General features: G+C 42.9%; 1 protein-coding gene across 9 annotated transcripts in view; it reads right to left on the bottom strand.

Annotated features, from left to right (window-relative positions):
- The window catches only part of glcci1a (glucocorticoid induced 1a), a 42202-nt gene that overhangs the window by 5402 nt on the left and 13975 nt on the right, over positions 1-22825 (bottom strand). For 3 of the 9 annotated variants that reach the window (XM_077548642.1, XM_077548649.1, XM_077548648.1), the window contains 3 exons: positions 12070-12259; positions 5167-5319; positions 1363-1576 (listed from right to left, as the gene is read on the bottom strand). In XM_077548642.1, coding sequence (XP_077404768.1) covers positions 1363-1576; positions 5167-5310 — 358 coding nt within the window. In that variant the 5' untranslated portion in view covers positions 5311-5319; positions 12070-12259. The other 6 variants (XM_077548643.1, XM_077548647.1, XM_077548646.1 and 3 more) reach the window with 5 other exon arrangements.

The raw sequence follows: 22825 nt of genomic DNA, 5'->3' as shown, positions 1-22825 counted from the left end.
TTTGGTGGGCAGGACCTAACACCTGATTGGTCACCAAGGCAAATCCATTTCAGAATAATGAATTGATGCAGAGTGAGTAGCTAGTAAACACAATTCGGTACGCTGGGTGGCGCTATTTACCTCAATAAGTGTGTTACCATTTGACTCAGATTTACGCTCTCATGAGGTGCTTTTTGAGACGTGTTGAAATGGAAGTATTTTGCAAAAGTATAAAAGAAACACTTTTTTCACATTTCCTGTAGTCTTGTGACCCCGCCCGGTCAAGTAAGTAGGAAGTACAGGACCTCGCATTTGTGTCGGAATTGCTTCCCAAGGGGACAACAAGTCTTATTAAGCACAAAGTGGTTTAGCTGAAGAGCCAAGGCTGCCGCGGCTCCACAAACGAAAACTACTTATTCTCGTGACGTTGCATGAGGAGCCGTTAGCGTGACGTGATCGCCTACAAGAACTGCGAGATCTCGCAAAAGTCGAGGCGGGACATTACAAGAACTACGCCTCAGAAGCAAATCACTCTTCAATGGAAACACTTCAAGTCAAAATTGTACTTTAGCGAAATAGTAGAAATATCGCTTATATTTTGATGTTGGTTTTGCACAACAACAAGCCTCGATCACTCTATATCAGCAAAAAAATCCATCACCGTAGCCGCCATGCTTCTAACCACTTCAGGCCGAAGCAGTCGATTAGACAAGATTTTAGTGAATCAGGCTTTAGCCCCGTCCACTAACTCTAACGGGCGAGTTTGACAGATAAAAAAAAATCATGAAACGCTGCAACACAGGACCATTAAATAAATAAATACACAAATAATTATAAATTTATATATGTAAGTAATTGACACATTTATTTAATTATTGGTTAATTTAATCCCATATTTAATTAATAAATTACATTTAATAATTTCATGACATTTATTTAATTATTGGTTTATTTAATTCCATTATTAATTAATAAATGACACATTTAATTATTTCATGACACATTTATTTAATTATTTAATGGTGTATTAATTTATTTAATTTTGACACTTTTGGACCATAGATATGGGTGGTCTAAACTTGCGTGAAAACTCCTGAAATTGTGAATGCACATCAGGACTGGTACAAAACCAAAAATCCATATGTAAAGGTTTATTGTGCAAAAAAAGAAAGTATTCCAATGTGCCATTACCCCTTGCAGCGTTTTTATTTACTTTTATTATTATTATTATATTTTATTTTTTTTTTAAACTTTTTTTTAAACTTGTGTTTAAAAAAAAAACAGTCATCTAGAATCTAGGCTGGACCGAGGCAGACCAGGCAAAGCTAATCTGAAGGCCCAAGCATAACACTCTTATAAGTAATGAAGAAAGAGGTTTTCAACCTTTATCAGGATCATAGAGTAAATCTTCTGTGGAGTAAGGACTGCTGTCATGTGATCCTGATGATGGACATGCGGGTGAGGGACAGGGTGACAGGCTGGAGCAACTGCTGGAGCGCCCGGGGGCTGAGGGATTTTGGTCGTCGGTGCCTCTGGAGCTACTGCTGCGCTGCTGGGGAGGAAAGGGTGCCCGGCGGCCATCAGGAACCTCTAGGGACTGCATTTGTTGTGAAGGACAGCAAAGAGACAAAATATTTATTGGACAAACCAGAATGATTTTTTTTTTCTTAAGATACGATTTTAATTTCTACAAGTCCTCCTCAATGCTGCTCTTGTATTTGTTTGTTGTGCTTTGTGCTGTCTGCCTACCTACCTACCTACCAGCCTGCCTGCTGACCCACCTACCTTTAACATGTACGACTCAATTAAGGTAATAAATAAGTAAGTAAATCAAAATAATAATAAAAAATCAAAATAATTATTTAAAAAATAAATAAATAAATACATTTTAGGGAGGGAAGTAAAAATAAAATTGACTGGACACACCTTTCTTCTGAGGCATCTATTTCATATTTTTGGCTGGTCAGCGTGACATCGTCAACTTTTTTTCAAAACAAAGGGATCCCAGGGCAGAGGCAACAACAACCCACTGGAGATTGGTGATGTTCCACTTCTGATACGACACTCCTCACCAAAAGTTATGGATATTCAGAGTTTACTCGAAGCCCAATATAGTAGTCTGAAAGTACTGCTTGGAATTTTTTAAAGTATATTCATCTGTACTCATCTTAAAGGGGAAGTCAATCCTCAAATTTTCTTTACAATAATATGTTGTATGAAAACTGAATAATGTGCTCCAGTTCAAGTCAATGCGTTTTTCTACACTAATAAGTCAGGCCTGCCTCAATTCGAAGTCAAGTAAGCTGCCAGAACAATTGCTTCCGAGCGTCAACTTCAAAATAAAAGCTAAGTAGGCATTGATATCCATATTACTTGTAACATTTTTTGGGGGAGTCGACCCTCGCACCACGTTGCATAATAGTCTATGAGTAACCGTTCCGGTAGCTGGCTTGACTAGGCTTGCTTTTTGGTTGCGGTTTCATTCTCCGTTATTATCCAAAGGCTGATTGATATATCCTTTAGTTATGATTGTTTGCTCTGAATCTGAATGCTTAGCTAGCATTAACATTCTGGGTTATGAAATCAGTCACTATAAATACTTCCGACAGAAATGTACCAGTCTTTGAACATCCCAGATATGAATAGCAAATGAAAAGCTACTCTGCTGTTTTTCCTTTGCTTGGGTAGCAAACATTTTCACAAGCTCTTCTGCTGGTATCATCAAACCTCTTAGCATGTTTTTTTCTGCTCCTTTTTATTTTTATTTATTTGTGTATTGCTGCTCCTTTATCTGTTTATTGCTGAGTTATTTTTTTACTACGAAGCTTCTCACTTTGACCTGGGAAACTACTGCACACGCTGTCATCCTTATTTGGAATTACTATGATTATAAATGATAAAACAGCAATAATGCCACATTACCTTTCATTATTAATCTGTTAAAGTCTTATTAACTCATTCCCTCCGCAGCCATTTTCACTGAAGCAACCTCCTTTGCTCCTGGCTGTTTTACTGGATTTTGACTGACTTTGCAAGGCCCACGCAATATTGTGTTCTATTGCTATAAAAACATGGAACATACCAAAATAAAGAATATAGTTTATTCTTTTATCAGAAAAAAAGTACATTACACAGTTTTGCAGCATTTAGCATTAGAATATAGCTAAGTTTCATCATTATTCACAAATCTGTTTAGAGCTGTGGTGAAAAGAGCTTTTTTGCAACATGGCCCTGGTTGATTTCTTAATCTCTGCTACCACCTGCTGGCCGTTTTTGTAATTACTACCAATGCTTCACCCGTTCTCTGCAGTTCAGAGTTTGCGTCAAAGCCTTCTGTATGCTCTAGCACAGAGGTGGGCAATCTCGGTCCTCGAGGGCCGCCAGTCGCCGTGATGTTGTTTGATGGCTTTGACATTGTCTGTCATGACTTCTGTTAATTTATGACAACACAAACGCTCACTTACGTGTTGCTTTGAGTGGATTTGATTTGTTCTGTTGGTGAAGAGGCCAGTTTCCGCCTCCTCTTCCCACGAAGATAGAAGCCGGTTGACTTGCGCACACTCACTGCGCGTCCATTGGTGGCTGCTATGAATGGCGACGCTCGCTGTAAGCACTGTGGCAGCTCCTTCTTGCCTGAAGAAGGACATACTGACTGCTGTCTTGATGGCGGTCCACACCCCCGTGAACAAAACTGATGTTGCGCCTCACCAGGACGCAGCGGCTGCCCAGGGGCGGTCATCGTTGCCGGTGGCAATGGGCCCCCCTCCTTCCCCCCGCGGGGGTTGGGCAAAACGTAGGTCTGTTTCTCCTGCTGCCCTTGACCATCGGAGTAAGGAAAGCCGGGCTGACTCTCAGATTGCCTTGCAACACTCCAATTGCCCTCCCAAGCGGACGACGTCAACGAGGATGTTCGGGAATGGATTCTGTTTCCACTGCCACGTCTTCTCCTTCTCCTGAATGTTTTTCAGCTGGAGCGGAATTGGTGCGCATTGTTCCAACGCTTAAAGCTGGACACGTTTATTTTTTCTCAGCCTCCTACTAAGTGTGGCCTCTCTCTGATGGACTACTCAACCAAGTCTTTTTGGATCCTGGAATCTCGTCTTTTTTTGACAGACCTTCATTCTTGCTGGTCCAATTCTAGTGGTTATCCTCGGCTTCCGGCGAACGGCCGTGCCCTGGCAAACATGCGTTTTCTTAATCCTATTGGTTTGGACCGTATGCCTTATGTAGAGTATTTTGTGGCTTCACTCATCGTCTCCCCAGAGGAAGCCCTTAGAGAAACTGTGCATGCCCTAGCCTTCAGTGGCACTTTTTTTTTCTTGAGAGAGCTCAGTATTGTTCATTCAGTAATCTTACCAATTCAACATGTCATCATCATTGCTCTCTCTTTTTTTGTGTGCGCGTGAGTATGTGCGTGTGTGTGAGTTTGTGCTCATTAATTCACCTAAAACCTATTAAAAATCCCATACCCTTCACCTAAACCAAATACTTCAGAATCCCGATAGAGTCGTGAAGTTGTCAGGAGACCCGAGGAGTGATCAAAGAAAAGAGAGAAAAGTGAAATCCAGCACCGACCAGACACCACCTACTACACACAGGGTTACAAACCAGAATCTTTCACCAACCCCGGAAGCATATAAATTCCAACAAATTAGAGAGACCTCAAGAGACCAAAGGAAAGACTAAAGAAAGGAAAGAAGGATGGGTGTAGCCCTCAGTGGCACTTGATGGACCAACTGGTCACTAAGTCGGACAGGTTTTGGAGGTTTCTCACTTCCAACACAAGCTAATTCCAATCAACAGGATCGTTACCAGGCTTATGCAGAGCTTGCTGAGGAGCTGATCATATATCAGCTATGTTGGAGAAGAGCAAAATGCAAAACCTGCAGGACTTCAGCCCTTGATGCCCACCTCTGCTCTAGCATAAACAAACAACACAAAAAATGTATAAATACGTCTTTTATTTCATTAAGTTTTTCATTAAATTTTAATTTAAAAAAAAAACAATGCCGTACATAAAATAACACATTTAATCAACTTTTGCACTTCTAAACTGCAAAACAACCTTATTCTAGAAAGACTACGCATTGATAAAACCTTAACTGAAATGTTGGTTCAACAGGCCTACTTTTACTACTAAACCTGACAAATGACAGAAAACCTATGGCAGATCAAACAGAGCCATACCTTTAACTCCTCCTTTTCTCCGTTGTCTTTGATAAAGACCTTCTCAAGCTCATGGTTGATGCCCTCCATGCTGCTGGGTACCCGAGAGATTGAGGGCTTTGAGACCGTTATGTTGGACAGTGGCATCTGGGCTGACTTAGACATGGAAATGCGCTGAAACGCACAGAGAGTCTTAGGCCACATCATAATTAACCAACATTTATTCTAGTTTTGTAATAGAATAGTAATTGAGTGTATTTACTGCATGAGAAGTTTTGATTTCATAAAAGACATCAAATTCAAGGGAAAAAGTTAAATATTGTACTTGTGAAAAAAACTTCTGAAGCGTGTTCCTGCCACACCACCCAAACATAATATTTCATTATAATGTGATAAGATTCCCATTATAAAGTGTTTCACGTTTTAATATGACACGTTATCATATTAAAACATGACGAGTTTGACTTTCACATTTGGAAAAACAAAACATAGCAATGCCTTCCAGTTCAGGTTACAGCTGGAGTTTTTTTTGTGACTAACAATTCCAAGTTACTAGCTCCATAACTATGCTTCCTTTCTATAATAAAGTTTAAAAAATAAAAAAAATAAGGCCAAGTACTTTAAAAGATTTAAGATGTAAAAATAAGACACACAAAGGGCCTCTGGCAGTGACCTAAAATTGTTTTGTCGAATGTGAAAGTCAAACACATCAAATTTTAATGTGAAACGTATCACATAATAGCGTGAAACCTATCACAATGAAACTTATGTTAAAACATGAAATATATCACGTTACATCACTTATCACGTTGAAAAAATACATATGACATTAAAACATGACATTCATTAAATAGTGCATCACTTTAAAAGGTCTTGTGTGGCAGCAATACACTTTCCTACAAAAGTATATCAGACAAGAAATTGCAATTCTCTTCAATATTGCATGCATATACACTAAGTTCCTTCGCTGATGAATTAAACACAATTTCATATTGTACAGCATAAAGTGCAATATAGCAGTAATACATGAAAATATTAGTAATACACCGAATATTTGGCCACCGAAAATGTTCGTCCAAAAATGGCAAAAAAATTGCATTTTCGGCATTCGGCTAAAAGAAAAAAAAGTGTCTGTTTGAAATAAACACCAAACACGGGAGTGAGTGTCCGCCTTGCCGCTTGCTGGCATATGTGAGTACCGGCAGCATTATTGTGCACACCGGAGAAAGAGGGGGTTGTTTGGTAAAAAAGAGAGCGCTGCAGAGTACTGCACTACAGGTGAGCCACTCTTTCTCCTGCAGCGCCTTCCTTTTTTTCTTTGATGAGAGCCCCTGAGCGCTTACACTTTTTCAGTTGTATTCTATTGGCCGTGCTAAATACTTAAGCTAATGTTAGCACCATTGCTATCAACAGTTTTGAACAAGTAAACACCACAATCTCCGGGTGACTACAGAGCTGTATAGGACGCCGTGTGACTTCGCAGTCCGTTCCCAACCCCGATTGGCTGATGCGAAGAAATTTATTATTTTTAAACGTTGGTGAATATGTGAATGTGCCGATTTGAAGTGCGCTGCACTGTGTCCCGCTCAAAATAGCCTACAAATGAGTCATCCGCACCGCACCGCACGCATCAGTGCCCGCCGGTGCGAAGTACTGTACATTGACTATAAAGAGCAATTCCACCGCCAGAAATTGCTCAGTTGCTCACCCCGCGTTTGGTGTTTAATGTACCATTCGCCAACATCTCTCTGATGTCTGTGGTGTGGACGCATTTCAATTTATATTGTGCTTTGTTAAAATGCCCATGTTAAATAGGCCTAAATATTTTATTATAATAATGTAATTTTAATTAATTATAACAAATGCAATGATAATAAAAAATTGGCATATGTTTTTTTTTCATTTCGGTGCATCCCTAGTAAATATTCTTCATATTGGCTGTGAAAAGTATTGGGAATCATGCAAATTGCCTTTGATAAATCATTCATTTCTTTGAGTTCACCTAGGTCTTTCACAAAGTTTATGTCTGCGGAGAACCCCTGATATTAGCATGTGTTATCATATTTTAGAACAAAATTGTAACAAATATGTGAAAAATCATGTTTTTTTTATTTTTATAATTCTACAGGATTTAAGTAAACATACCTAGTTTTGAAGAAAACAAAAATCAATTGAAGAACTATACTTTCCCGTGACTATGAAAGTAGTTCTATTTCGTCCCTCCCGACTGTCAGGTGGCGGTGCTGAAACAGTACAGAAATCCCTCATGCGCATGCGACACTCAAGAAAGAATTTCTAAAAGGACATTTCCAGGGTTCCGGCTGACGTGATCCTCATGTATAAAAGGGGATTGATTGCAGCCGGAACCGAGTCTCTTTGACCCTCTTGCACTGTCACTCGCGGTGTTTACCGCTGTTCTTTGTCGCCGTCACAGGTGGCCTGTGATCTTGTTGATCGGGGCAGCGGGGTTCCCCGTCCCTCTTGGCTGCGACGGCTTGGTGTATTTTTGACTTTTGAAATATATGTATGGGTGTTGGAGCTCCCCTTCCATCTTTACATGATCTCCGCTCCTCATCGCTGAGTGCGGCTTCAAGTTTGTAAGTACGTATGGTGGATGTCAGCGACTAATGACGTCTTGCCTACGGTTGCTTTGACTTGTTATGAATATAACTCGCTAGTGTGGGTACGGTTATTTCATATCCTTTTCTAGCTTGTATTGCCTCGCAACTTATGCAGCTCCGACCGTGGGTCGCCTGTCGCCGTGATGTTGTTTGATGGCTTTGACATTGTCTGTCATGACTTCTGCTAATTTATGACAACACAAACGTTCACTTAGGTGTTGCTTTGAGTGGATTTGTTTTGTTCTGTTGGTGAAGAGGCCGGTTTTCGCCTCCTCTTCCCACGAAGATAGAAGCCGGTTGACTTGCGCACACTCACTGCGCGTCGATTGGCGGCTGCTATGAACGGCGACGCTCGCTGTAAGCACTGTGGCGGCTCCTTCTTGCCTGAAGAGGGACGTATTGACTGCTGACTTGACGGCGGTCCACACCCCCGTGAACAAAACTGATGTTGCGCCTCACCAGGACGCAGCGGCTGCCCAGGGGCGGTCATCGTTGGCGGTGGCAATGGGTCCCCCTCCTCCCTCTCGCAGGGGTCGGGCAAAACGTAGGTCTGTTTCTCCTGCTGCCCTTGACCATCGGAATAAGAAAAGCCGGGCTGACTCTCAGATTGCCTTGCAATTGAGCCGTTTGCAGGCGAGTGTGATGGCAATACAGGCTCAGTTGGGTAATCAAAACCCTTCTGTTTCTCAGGCCTCTGCAGTGGCGTTGCCCTATACAGGGGTGGACATGCCAGATGCAACACTCCAATTGCCCTCCCAAGCGGACAACGTTGATGAGGATGTTCGGGAATGGATTGTGTTTCCACTACCCCGTCTTCTCCTCCTTCTGAACGTTTTTCAGATGGAGCGGAATAGGTGCGCATTGTTCCAACGCTTAAAGTTGGACACGTCTATTTTTTCTCAGCCTCCTACTGAGTGTGGCCTCTCTCCGATGGACTACTCAACCGAGTCTTTTTGGATCCCGGAATCTCATCTTTTTTTGACAGACCTTCATTCTTGCTGGTCCAATTCTAGTGGCTATCCTCGGCTTCCGGTGTACGGCCGTGCCCTGGCAAACATGCGGTTTCTTAATCCTATTGGTTTGGACCGTATGCCTAATGTAGAGTATTCTGTGGAACTCATCGTCTTCCCAGAGGAAGCCCTTAGAGAAACTGTGAGATGCCCTAGCCCTCAGTGGCGCTTTTTTGAGAGAGAGAAAGAGCTCAGTATTGTTCATTTGGTAATCTAAACCGATTCAAGATGTCATCATCATTGCTCTCTCTCTTTTTTTGTTTTTGTGCGTATGTGCGTGTGTGTACGCGTGCATATGTGCGTGCCCTAGCCTTCAATGGCGCTTTTTTTTTCTTGAGAGAGCTCAGTATAGTTCATTCAGTAATCTTACCAATTCAATGTCATCATCATTGCTCTCTTTTTTTGTGTGTGCATGAGCATGTGCGTGTGTGTGTGAGTTTGTGCTCATTAATTCACCTGAAACCTATTAAAAATCCCATAACCTTCACCTAAACCAAATACTTCAGAATCCTGATCGTCGTGAAGTTGTCAGGAGACCCAAGGAGTGATCAAAGAAAAGAAAGAAAAGTGAAATCCAGCACCGACCAGACACCACACAGGGTTACAAACCAGAATCTTCCACCAACCCCAGAAGCATATCAATTCCAACAAATTAGAGAGACCTCAAAAGACCAAAGGAAAGACTAAAGAAAGGAAAGAAGGATAGATGTAGCCCTCAGTGGCACTTGATGGACCAACTGGTCACTAAGTCGGACAACGCGGTGACGGTGTTTGCACGCCTGGCCAATGCCCAGGGGCATCTCCTACTTGCTCTCTCCGCAGCTTTGAGAGACAACGAAGGAGATGAGGCTACATCGTTCTGTAACATCGCGCAGATGGATTTATCCCTCCTTTCGAGGGAGCATGACCATAGTTTGTCTTTGCTAATCCCGGCGCGCCATCAGGTCTGGTTGGCTCCATCTCCCTTGCAAGAGCCCTCCCTAAAGGAACTGCATCACCTCCCGGTGGTGCCAGGTCAAGTTTTCGGTTCGGCAGCGACAGAAGCGCTGGAATGCAGCACAGTGCATGCTAATGACGCAAGGCCTAAGTTTGCTAGCTTTGCCAGGCCCTATGCTCCATCAAACTCAGGGGGATCTGCTCTCCCGACCGCCCCTCGGATCAATCCCTATCACGGACCCCTAAATCCAGGAGGGCAAGGGATTGAGCCCAGTTACTTTTCCCCCTCCCCAGCTCAACTACTGGGCTGCCCTCGCTTCGGACCCATGGGTTTCAACCTTGTCTCATGGGTACAAGATTCAGTTCCGACGTCGGCCCCCTCTCACCATTCGGGTCACAGAGACTGTCATCAGCGACCCGGAAAAGGCACTAGTTCTAGATCAAGAGTTAGCAACCCTCCTCGCCAAGTCCGCTGTCGAAGCAGTGGATCCCTTGGCTCATCCAGGGGGATTTTACTCCCCCTACTTCCTCATTCAAAAAATCACAGGCGGATTAGGCCCTATCTTGGATCTGAGAGGTCTCAACCGTTATCTCAGGACGATTGCCCGAGGGGAATGGTTCACGTCAATAAATCTGAAGGACGCTTACTTCCACCTCCCTATTGCTCCTCAGCACCAGACGTTTCTACGCTTTGCCTACAGGGGTCGCAACTGGCAGTTCAGAGTACTCCCATTCGGGCTTTCACTCGCTCCCAGAGTGTTCACACGTGTAGTGAAGCGGCGCTTTCACCCCTGCAGTTGAATGGCATGAAGGTGCTCCCTTAAATGTTAGACTGGCTGATATGCACACCGTCCAGGGATCAGGCAATCCGAGACACGTTTACACTTTTACAGCATGTGTCATGACTTGGGCTCAAGGTCAACCTGGAGAAGTCCTCTCTTGTTCTCTCTCAGGAGACTCAGTTTATCAGAATGTCATTGGACACCACCTACATGACTGCTCGAGCATCCTCACAGAGGATCGACGATGTGCTACGCCTCATCTCTCTTTTCCGTGCAAATGGGAAGCTGCCTTATGTCCTTTTTATGCGTCTGCTGGGCAAGTAGATCTCGTGACGTGCCCTATTCCCACTGTTCTAGAATTCCTCCAATCTGTTCTGTTCCCCTTCTACGATCAAAGTATACGTGGCGGCAATTCCGGCCCGCCATATTGCAGTTGATGGTAAGCTGTGGGTTGCCATAGCCTAGTGGCCTCCTTCCTCTGGGGTGCCCTTTGGCTTCGTTATAGGAACCCACCTCAAGTCCCCACCTGGGACCTTTGTCTGGTGCTCGACGCACTGTGTAGGTCCCCTTTCGAGCCGTTGATCGAAGGGGAACTTCGCTGGCTGTCTCACAATACGACGTTTCTACTTGGGGGAGCTCCACGCCCTATCTGCTGGCCCTGAATGCTTTCGTTGGCACCCCAACAAGGCAGAGGTCACATTGTGGCTAAATGCTGCTTTTGTGCCCAAAGTTTTGTCTGGCTCTCAAGCCAACCACCCTATTCGACTCGCTCGTTTTGCTCCACCGTCAATGGATGGGGATGACGCTTCAGGTCTTTGTTGTCCTGTGAGGGCGCTTCACTCTTATTTGGATGCTACGGCATGCTTCCGTACATCCACCCAGCTTTTTGTGTCTTATGACGGCCCGAATAAAGGAGCTACTGTGTCCAAGCAATGTCTCTCCCATTGGATCAGGGAGGTGATTCAGCAGTTGTACCAGGTCTCCACCAGGAGTGTGTCTACGTCATGGGAAATTGAGAAAGGCGTGTCCTTGGAGGACGTCTGTGCGGCTGCTTCCTGGTCGTCGCCTTGCACGTTATCCAGATTCTACAGTTTGGATGTCACCTCTCCTCATCCACTGGATGTGGTTCACGGTCCTGCGGAGGCCCCTCTGTGAGGTACAGTTTCAAGGGTCTTCGTGACATCGTTGGTATTCGGCGTTCTGTGCTGTTTAAGCACCGCCACCTGGCGGTCCGGAGGGACGAAATAGACTACGTTTCTATGAGTCCCGAACAACCGCCAGCATTGCTTGTTACTCAGAGCCCTCGTGTTGATTTGCGCGAGAAGGTTCTGAGAGACTCGGTACCGGCTACGATCCCCTTTTATAAATGAGGATCACGTCAGCTAGAACCCTGGAATAGTCCTTTTATGAATTCTACTCGAGTGACGCATGCGTGCGGGGGATTTCCGTGCTGTTTCAGCACCACCACCTGGCGGTTGTTCGGTACGCATAGAACCGTAGTTACATACGTAACTGACGGTTTATAGTCAGAACAGTGCCACAGTAAAACATTTTACAGAAAAGACAGAGAACTACCTGGGTGGTGTAGCTGTAGCTGGTGCCGAGTGTTTTTCACTGTCGTTTAAGTGATGATGTTAAGTGATGGTGGTATTATTCTCTGTCACAGCTTTGCTTGCACTGGAGCTGTGTCCAGAGCTGTGCAGTCTGCTGGAATCACATTCATCAGGGGGCAATCTAGGAATTGAACTTCAGGAGTCTCTAGTTCCTAATGTGAATATTGAAGAGGAAGAACACCTTACAGTTAGTATACTAATTGGGATGTGAGGACCAGAATTTGGACACATAAGCAGACAGGACACAGAAGTGGCAAAGCACAAGTCTTTATATACTAAAATACAAAGTAACAACAGAGAGCAGGGCTGGATGCAGCTTGGCATGTGAGATAACTAGACATTCTGACAATATGTCATTAAGCAACTCCATCTTAAATACTTAAAGAGACCAGGCCATGCCCAACTGTGTGTCAAAATAAAGGATCAAATCAACTGACAACATCAAGGACGAGGGTTGTCACGACACTAAAACACCAAACTCGATATTGATGCATTGTTCCTTTACATGATAAATGAATTTATTTCACATGACCGAGACGAGAGCTGCGTTATTAGCAGCGACCCAAATCAATTGAGGTTGAAAAAGTTCACAAAAGTAAAGCTTCATCTCCAGATTATTACGTCAAACAATGTGCAGAAAAGCACTGTGTCTGCGTGCTAACGACAACCTTATTCATCCACCTCATTTATTTCTCAATCATTACTGTAGTAATCTGTGTTGAAAATGTGGAGTGGACTGTAGCTAATGCTGAATCTGAGTGATATTAAACATTGTTTTTTATTTTGATAAATAAAATAAAAATGAATTTTTAAAAATGTTTTTATGTTTTTTGTTGTAAATTTTTTTTATTATTTTCAGCGTTTCGGTTTTTGTCCAAGCGTTTCTCAGTTTTGGTTATCGGTTTCGGCCCCAAAAATTAATTTCAGTGCATCCCTACTCAATACCCTTTTCAAAACCGCCAGAGATATATAAAAAAAATAATAATAATTAAAAAAGCACAAATACTTTAAAAATGCATAAAAAATATTTGTATTAACATAACAGCAAATAAATAATTCATTAAATAAAATTAATAATCAGAAAATGAAATAAAAAAACAACAACAAGACAATCACTTTTTCAAATAGTGTAAATAAATTATAAATAACACAAATGAAAGAATACCTCACACCAAAATTACCATAGTGACAACATTTTTGGTTGTCTGAGGGAAAAACAACAATCAGAACAATATTTTGAGGTAGTATTATGAACATCAAATGCTGTAGTTGCACTCAACTACACCTTTTTTTAAAGGTTAAACTTTTAAAGTGCAAATATCCATTAAGGCATACAAGGTTTTAGAAAGTGCACTTTATTCTATGAATGACTAAGTTGCCGTCTCACTGGCCTGAAGTTTGTTTGCTGTTGGAAGATTTTTTCTTGCGCCAAATAGCAAGGGCAAAAAACAAAAAAAGATACAAAATATTTTTACCCCTCATGTTTTTTAAAACAAAATATGTTATAAAGCAAATATATGTCATATTATTAGTTTTTTAAATCATTTCTAAATCTAAAATATAAAAAAAGAAAGAAAATAAATGACTATGAGATCATGATCTGGCACCCTGAACCTGACCCGCTGCTGCTGTTTAAAGTGAAAGGTAGGGGGAGGGATAGCGAGTGTGAGAGTGTTAGCGCTATTGATAGATGGATGGCACGCTTGTGTGGTACAATGAAAAGGTCTAAGCCCTCAGGTGCTGCATTAAGAAAGTGGCAAAAAGAAGAGGGAAAAACAGGCCCAGGGGAGAGGCATGTATGTCAGTCAATCCTCATTGTCTATAAAAAATAAACATGAAAATAGCGTTAGCTTCTTAGCTTGCTTGTAACTTGTTTACTCTACCATTACATTCATGCTACTCTGTGCACCAAAGCAAGGCAAAGCTTGCTGGCTTTAAAATGAAGCAGTCAGTCCAGTCCAGATACCTGCAAATAGATTTGTATCAATCGTTGTTTCACATAACCATGTTAGTTTATGCAAGACAAGAACTGTGTGTTGGTTTAATGTAAATAAATAAAGGTAGTAAGTAAGATAGTCGTTCATTGCTGGAGCTCTCCATGCAAGACAAATTTAAAAATAAATAAATGACTACTTTAATAAATAAATGATTAAAAGTGACTTCCCTCTCCCCAGCCACTTCAACCAGCTCCTCTGAAGGGATCCCAAGGCGTTCCCAGGCCAGCCAAGAGACATAGTCTCTCCAGCGTGTCCTGGGTCGTCCCCGGGGCATCCTGCCGGTGGGACATGCCCGGAAAGCCTCTCCATGGAGGGGTCCAGGAGGCATCCGATGCTCGAGCCACCTCAACTGGATCCTCTCAACGCGGAGTAGCAGCTCGACACTGAGTCCCTCCCAGATGACTGAGCTTCTCACCCTGTCTCTAAGGGAGAGCCCGAACACCCTGCGGAGGAAACTCATTATATCTTGTTCTTTCGGTCACGACTCACAGCTCGTGACCATAGGTGAGGGTAGGAACGTAGATCGACCGGTAAATCGAGAGCTTTGCCTTTCGACTCAGCTCCTTCTTCACAACAACGGCCCAATACAGAGTCCGCATCACTGCAAATGCTGCACCGATCCGCCTGTCGATCTCCCGCTCCAACCTACCCTCACTCTTGAACAATACCCCAAGATACTTGAACTCCTCCACTTGGGGTAGGATCTCATCCCCAACCCGGAGAGGGCACTCCACCATTTTCCGATTGAGGAACATGGTCTCGGATTTGGAGGTGTTGATTTTCATCCCAACCGCTTCACACTCGGCTATGAACCGCTCCTGTGAGAGTTGAAGAACATGGCTTGAAGAAACCAACAGCACAACATCATCTGCAAAAAGCAGAGATGAAATGTTGACCCCCTCAACGCCTTGGCTGTACATAGAAATTTTGTCCATAAAAATTATGAACAGAATCGGTGACAAAGGGTAACCTTGGCGGAGACAAACAAATTCGATTTAATGTTGGCAATGCGGACCAAACTCTGACATCAGTCGTACAGGGACTGAACAGCCCGTATCAGGGGGCTTGGTACCCAGTACTCCCGAAGCACCTCTCACAAGACTCCCCGAGGGACACGGTCAAACGCCTTCTCTAAGTCCACAAAGCACATGTGGACTGGTTGGGCGAACTCCCATGCACCCTCAAGGATCCTGCCGAGGTTCTAGAGCTGGTCCACTGTTCCATGGCTGGGACCAAGACTACACTGCTTCTCCTGAATCCAAGATTCGACTTCCCGACAGACCCTCCTCTCCAGCACCCCTGAATAGACCTTACCAAGGAGGCTGAGGTGTGATCTCTCCGTAGTTGGAACACACCCTTCTTAAAAAGGGGGACCACCATTCCGGTCTGCCAATCCAAAGGCACTGTCCCCGATGTCCATGCGATGTTGTCAACCACGACAGCCCCACAACATCCAGAGCCTTTAGGAACTCTGGTCAGATCTCATCCACCACTGGCCGGGGCTTTGCCACCGAAGAGCTTTCCAACTACCTCAGTGACTTCGACCTCAGAGATAGGGGAGCACACCTCAGAGTCCCCAACCCTGCTTCCTCAAAGGAAGACGTGTCGGTGGAGTTGAGGAGGTCTTCGAAGTATTCTCACCACCGATTCACGGCGTCCAGGGTTGAAGTTAGCAGCACCCTATCTCCACTATACACAGTGTTAATGGTGCACCGCTATCCTCTCCTGTGACACCGGATGGTGGACCAGCGGTGTGGTTTGCTCTGACAGAAAACATTTATTTCTCTGCTTTTTGTGTAAGACGCAGGGCAGTTAGAATATTTTCTCTATTGGACTTATGTAAAAATAAATAACTGAAGACAATGGCTGTCGTGAATACTTTCTTTCAGAAGAAGCAGGAATATAGGGTGACCTACAAGAGTGGAGGTAGGAGGTAGGAGTACACAGGTAGACATCTTGTGTAGACAGTGTCATCTGAAGGAGATCAGCGACTGCAAAGTAGTGGTAGGTGAGAGTGTAGCCAGACAGCATAGGATGCTAGTGTGTGGATGAATCTGGTGATGAGGAAGACAAAGAGGGCAAAAGGCAGAGCAAAGGACAAAATAGTGGAAGCTGAAAAAGGAAGAGTGTTGTATGACTTTCAGGAAGGAGTTGAGACAGGCTCTGGATGGTCAGGAGATGCTTCCAAATGACTGGACAACTACAGCAAATGTGATCAGGGAGACATGTAGGACAGTCCTTGGTGTGTTATCTGTAAGGAAAGGAGATAAGGAGACTTGGTAGTGGAATGAGGAGGTGCAGAAGTGGATCAAGAGAACGAGGTTAGCTAAGAAGAAGTGGGACACAGAGGACTGAAGAAAGTAGACAGGAGTACAGGGAAATGCAGCGTAAAGTGAAAGTAGAAGTGGCAAAGGCCAATCAAGGGGATTACGATAACTTGTATACTAGGTTGGACAGTAAGACGGGAGAGACTGATCTATACAGGTTGGCAAGGCAAAGAGACAGAGATGGGAAAGAGGTGCAGCAGGTTAGGGTAATAAAGGATACGGATGGAAGTAGGGCTCGGTATCGATTCAGCTTTCCAAAATTGATTCTGAAGGGCCCGACTCGATTCGATTCACATTGATTTAAGAATTTCATGCAGTACCAATTTTACTTTTATTTGGAAGACTTGCAAATAGTAGAAACTTCTTTCTCTTACTTGGTGCGTTAGTAAAAATATGAATATTTACATTTATAATTAAATCCAATGCAGTTACATTAATCATTGAATATGACCTGATCAAAACAATAAATAATAATTGAAATCAATTACAACTACAGTGCTATGTAAATAAAGTGGCAAAATCACTAAACCTAACCCAAATCACGACATTCACATTCCTGTGACGGTTTTTATGCTAAGGTTCCAGTGGTTAATAAATAATTAAATAAAAACAAATTTACATAAGAGACATAGTGCATAATTATGCATCCACATTTTGTGTTTTTATGTCCAATTTCTTTCCTTACTTCTTTTGGGGGGTATTTGTGTTCAGTCTTTTGCTTTTTCTTTCATTTAATGTACAGTTGAATTACTACCACATGTGTGCACTCCGTTTAATAAGGTGGCGGTAATGCACCAAATGCACCTGCCAACCGCGATAAGAAGTCGTGCATTACCGCCAGTGGCTTTCTTCATAGCCATAGGTATCTATGCTAAAGAAGAAGGCGCCAATGAACCAAAAGTATTTGACAACCATCAATTGGATGTAGTAGAAGTCCGTAGTCTTGTGTAAGTCATAGTGTAGTATGACTTATTTACTATTTAGAGCAGCAAAATGCGCAGTAAACGATCAGGATCCTACTTTTGGCTCCTATGGGAGGGAGAATTTCAATTAAGGTGCGCCATTTAAAACTACTGCAAAAAGAAAAGCTTTTCCATAGTGCATCTGGCTAAACAGTATGTGTTTGCATATGTGTATTTTTCGAGAGGAAGACCTGCGATGCGATTCGCTTGCATTAAAACGCAGCTGTCATGGTCTGTGTTTTGGTTTGTCTTATCGGTCATGTTTTCCTAGTGTGTCTCCCTTTGTCAACGTCTCGTCAAGTTTTATCATGTCCTCCTGTGCTTGTCATCCCGGTCCCTGGTGTTACCCAATCAGTTCCCCAAGCCACGTGTGTCTTGTGCAGGTATCTCTCGTCTCGTTACTGTGTGTATTTAGTTGTATTTAGTCATTGTCGCTGTCACACCCATGCCATGTCCTGTCATCATTATTTCCTTGCTTAGCCGTATTTCTGTTTGGTTTGTTGCTTTGACTTGTGTTTTTGGATATTGTTGATTTTGTTATTTTCGCCAAGTACCTTGTTTGCCTTTTTCTTAATTAAATCCCCTTTTTAACTACATCCTTGCCTGGCTGCTTTTGCTCCCTGCATTTGGGTCCTCCACCAAACTCCACCCTCCTGACAGCAGCTCATTTTTAAAGTTATATAGCAATCAGCAGCTGTGGCAACTACAGAGGAATAAAGCTGATGAGCTACAAAATGAAGCTATGGGAAAGAATAGTGAAAACTAGACTGAGGGCAGAGGTGAACATTTGTAAGCAGCAGTATGGTTTCATGCCCCCCCCCCCAAAAAAAAGAGTACAACAGATGCAGTATTTGCTTTGAGGATGTTGATAGAGAAGTACAGAGAAGGTCAGAAAGAAATGCATTGTGTATTTGTAGATCTGGAGACAAGGGTGCCCAGAGAGGGACTGTGGTATTGTATGAGGAAGTCTGGAGTGGCAGAGAAGTATGTTCAAGTGGTGCAGGACATGTATGTAGACTGTAAGACAGTGGTGAGGTGTGCTGTAGGTGTGACGGAGGACGGAGTTCAAAGTGGAGGTGGACTACATCTGGGATCAGCTCTGAGCCCCTTCTTGTTCACTATGGTAATAGACAGGAAGACAGACGAGGTTAGACAGGAATCTTCATGGACTATGATGTTTGGGGGTGGCATCGTGATCTGTAGTGAGAGCAGGGAACAGGTGGAGGAGAAGCTAGAGGCGTGGAGGTTTGCCCTGGAAGGGAGGGGAATGAAGGTTAGCCGTAGCAAGACGGAGTATCTGTGTGTGAATGAGAGGGACCCAAGTGGAAGAGTGAGGTCAAAGTGGGGTCCCCCGGTCCAGTCCAGTAAACCGAGAAACAGTTTGTAAGTGCGTAGGAACGCTAGAGGTTTGTGTGCGTCCGCGGGGAACAATGTATGCTATGGTAATTCTATCTGAGCTTGGCTCTGCAACAAAAAGGATCGCATGCACGTCGGCTGCAAACATAAACCAAAGACGTGCTGTCATAGAGTGACAGACAATCAAATGCGCTCCGTCACACAAAATATTATGACAAATGCAACCGGAGCACACAGTGAACAGATCTGTGTCCATTAACTTCTAGACAGATTGGCTGTTGTCAGCGCCAGATAAGTCTTAAAATAAATAAATAAATAAAAAAAAGTCTAAAATTAGCAACGGTATAACCGTATACCTTGGTGAAATGTGGGGACGGTAAAACGGTGTCAAAATTTGAATACCGCCCAACCCTAGTAGTTAAAGAGGACAGGAAGGTAGTTGGTGTGAGAGCAGAGGATGCAGAGGACAGGGTTAGATTAAGGCAACTGATTCGCTGTGGCGACTCCTGAAGGGAAAAGCTGAAAGGAAAAGAAGAAGATAACTAAAGACATGTAAAAGAGGAACACACTTGTGCCGTGTTAGGGGGAGCCATTGAGTAATCTGAAACCTCAGAGAGTCAAACAGTTTTTAGTAAAATTAGATTATCGTGAGACTTTCTCCAACCAAATTGAATTATATCACTTTAAGGCATTTTACCCGTGACTTTGTAACAACTGGACGTTGCTACCCCAGACCACTGGGAATTGAGTTAAATTGTTCTTTGACGCTGGATTGAAACATCTTTTCTTAGAGCCTATGCACGTAGAATGATTTGACAGCAACATTTGGGCTATTGCTTTATCTTATTAACCTTTTATCTTAATTTTAATCTATTTTTGTCATTCTTATCAAGTTTTCCACTTAGATCAGGGGTTGGCAAACTCGGTCCTGGAGGGCCAGAGTCCTGCAGGTTGTAAAGGTTTCCCTCCAACACAGCCTCCAATGAAGAGGATCGTTATCAGGCTTATGCAGAGCTTGCTGATGAGCTGAATATATGAATCAGGTGTGTTGGAGAAGCAAAACATCCAAAACTGCAGGACTCTGGCCCACGAGGACCGAGTTTGCCCACACCTGACTTACATCATTTAGCGAATAAATAGCTACACCCATTCTATCGGTACTGTCGTAGATGATCCTATAGTGTTACGTTGGTTCACAAGCAAAAGGAATAATCTGAGCGATCCTTACCAGGATAGCTAAACATATCTAGTTCTTAACAAATGCACCAATCCATTAGAGAAGGAGCTGCCGTAAAATAGCGTGGTTAGTTCATATTCTTTTTTCTAAATGGTTACTCAATAAGAGGATGACTGAATTAAGACTGGACTGATTCTATACAATTGAGGCAGTGAGAACCTAAACCAATCTTTCTTGACTAAGTGGCTCCCGTTCCCTCGTTAGACCACTTTGCAGTGAACGGGGGAAATGGGGAGCTTTAACCCCTTATGTTATATTTGTTTTATGTTGTGTTTCTGTAAAGCACTTTGTGACAGCTAAGGCTGTTTTAAAGCGCTATATAAATGAAGATGAATTGACTTTAAACAGAGAGTCAGTTAGATAAGCGGATTTTATATTTATTTTTTATTTGTCTTCATGAACATACTATTGGAGTAATCCAAAAGTAATCAAAGTTACATTACTTCAATATTACAGTACAGTAGAACCTCGGAGTTTGAACATAATTTTTGTGAAGTGTTCAAAGTCCAAATTGTTCAACCTCCAAAACATTTTTTCCCATAAATAACATAAATGAGTTTAATCCCTTCCCAAGCTCTAAATACAGTATATTATTATGGTAATTTCTATTTATGTAAAAACATGTACACACACAATTAAAAATATATATATATATCAAAACCTTTTTTGTTGTGGTGTGATAGCATCAGTGGGTGAAAGATGCACTCGCAAATGTACTGTTATAAATTCCTAATTTTTACTATGTTAATGCATGCATTCTGTGCTGAGTTCATGTATTTTACATTGGGCATATTGTTAGACTTTTAAGGGGTACTTGTGTGTGCTTTTTAACATCAGGCTAATTGTTGACTAGCTAAGGGAGGTCCTTGCGCCAGCATTTCCGGAAGTTGTCATGGTAGTTACAACGGCGCGATTATTTCCTTCCTTAAATCCACTGTGTTCGTAGCACTTTCCGTTTTTCTTTGCTGCCACTGTAATGGCTGATCGGCCATGGACGGCGCAGCGGGACAGCAAAAACGGGAGAGCAAAAACGGGAGAGCAAAAACGGGAGAGCAAAAACGGGAGAGCAACTGGAAGTCTACAGGTTCACTTTTATTAGAAAGAAACAAAAAAAACTGTGAGCTAAGCGCCACAGCACGTTACAATAGTCGTGCCTCCTCGGCGTAAAAAACATTCACAGCAAAAAACGAAAAAGAAAATGCCCACAAAAACCAAGAGGCGCCACCCCGTGGTGCGGTGCCACACTGCAGATTGTTACATCACGGGGCACTGTCTTTCTTTTGGCCCATGGTGAAGAAAATTGTTGTGGAAAAATCCAAATGCACTCGCGAATGTACGGAAAACATCCAGGAGTGTTCCCGATCTTACTTGAAATGAGCAACGCCTCGTCTCGACTACCGTGTGCATTCGGCATCGCTCGGCTTGACTCGGTCCGGCTTTGTTTGGGTGTTCGGACTCCGAGAATTAGGTCAAACTCTGAGGCATTTTTTTACTTAGATTTTTTTGGTCGAACTCCAATTTGTACGAGTTCTGAGAAATTCGAACTCCGAGGATCCACTGTACTGTACTGTATTAGATTATGTTACTAAAAAGGTTGGGGAATCCCTGTCCAGAAAGTAAAAACCCTGAAACAGATTGGCTTTAGCCGCAGGTGCTTCTACTCAACGGGCAGGTAATTGAGCTTGTCTCCACCTGTTGAGTAGAAGCACATGTGGTTAAAGCCAAGCTGTTTCAGGGTTTTTACTTTCTGTACCTGGATTCCCCAACCTTGGTTAGTAACTACATTTTTTTGACAGTTAACTACTAGTAACTGAATCATAATATGTTTTAAAAGTAATCTTCCCATCGCTGCACCTTAATCAGCTAATTAACTCAAAACATCTGCAAATGTTTCCTGAGCCTTTAATCGGTCTCGTAGTCTGGCTCAATACAATAATGGGGAAAACTGCTGACATAACAGATTTCCAGAAGTCATTGATATCCTTCAGAAGGAGATTACACCACAATAGGTCATTACTAAATAAGTTGGTTGTTCACAGTGCGCTCTATCCAAGCATATTAACAGAAAATTGAGTGGAAGGAAAAGATGCACCAGCCACAGGGATAACGCAGCCTTGAGATGCTTGTCAAGCAAAATCCATTTAAACGGGGAGCTTTACAAGGAGTGGACTGAGCCTGGAGTTGTTGCATTGAGAGCCACCACACACAGACGAATACTAGATATAGCCTACAAATTCCGACGTTTCAAGTCACTCCTGAACCAGAGACATCAGAAGTGTCTTACATTGGTTGGCCAAGGAGAAAAAGAACTGGACTGCAATATCACTCAGTGGTCCAAAGTCCTCTTTCTAGATAAAAATAAAATTTGTATTACATTTGGTAATCAAAAACCCAGAGAAGATATAAGGAAAGACACATAATCCTTCATTGCGCCGGACTCTGTGTTCTGTGAGTCAACAATTCCAGTAAGATATCTGGAAAATTAGCTGAATGTCCAGTTTTAAATACCGTATATGGATTTCAAAGGGCTTTCATTACTAAATGCAAAAAAAAAAGTACAAGCTTTACTAGGTAAAAATGCACGAAGATCCTCTCGCTGTTCTACATTCAACAATGAAACTGTGAGTAATTCTGCGAGAACAGAATTAAATTGCAGCATTCATGAATTTGTCCATGTTAGGTCTGTTTGTTTCCCACAGCCTCAGAGCTTCTTGTTTTCGTACAGCCGCATAATCCCGCCCCCAAACATAATTTAACTTTGTGATTGGTCCGCACCACCAGTGATTCGGATCGGTGAAAAACCGCAGGCTCGGTACAAGATGGATTCTCAAGGGTTTGT

Source organism: Vanacampus margaritifer, chromosome 17 (assembly GCF_051991255.1).
Source record: "Vanacampus margaritifer isolate UIUO_Vmar chromosome 17, RoL_Vmar_1.0, whole genome shotgun sequence".
NCBI lineage: Eukaryota > Metazoa > Chordata > Actinopteri > Syngnathiformes > Syngnathidae > Vanacampus > Vanacampus margaritifer.
Note: the sequence above shows the minus strand (reverse complement) of the source record. Positions and strands in the feature narration are given on the sequence as shown.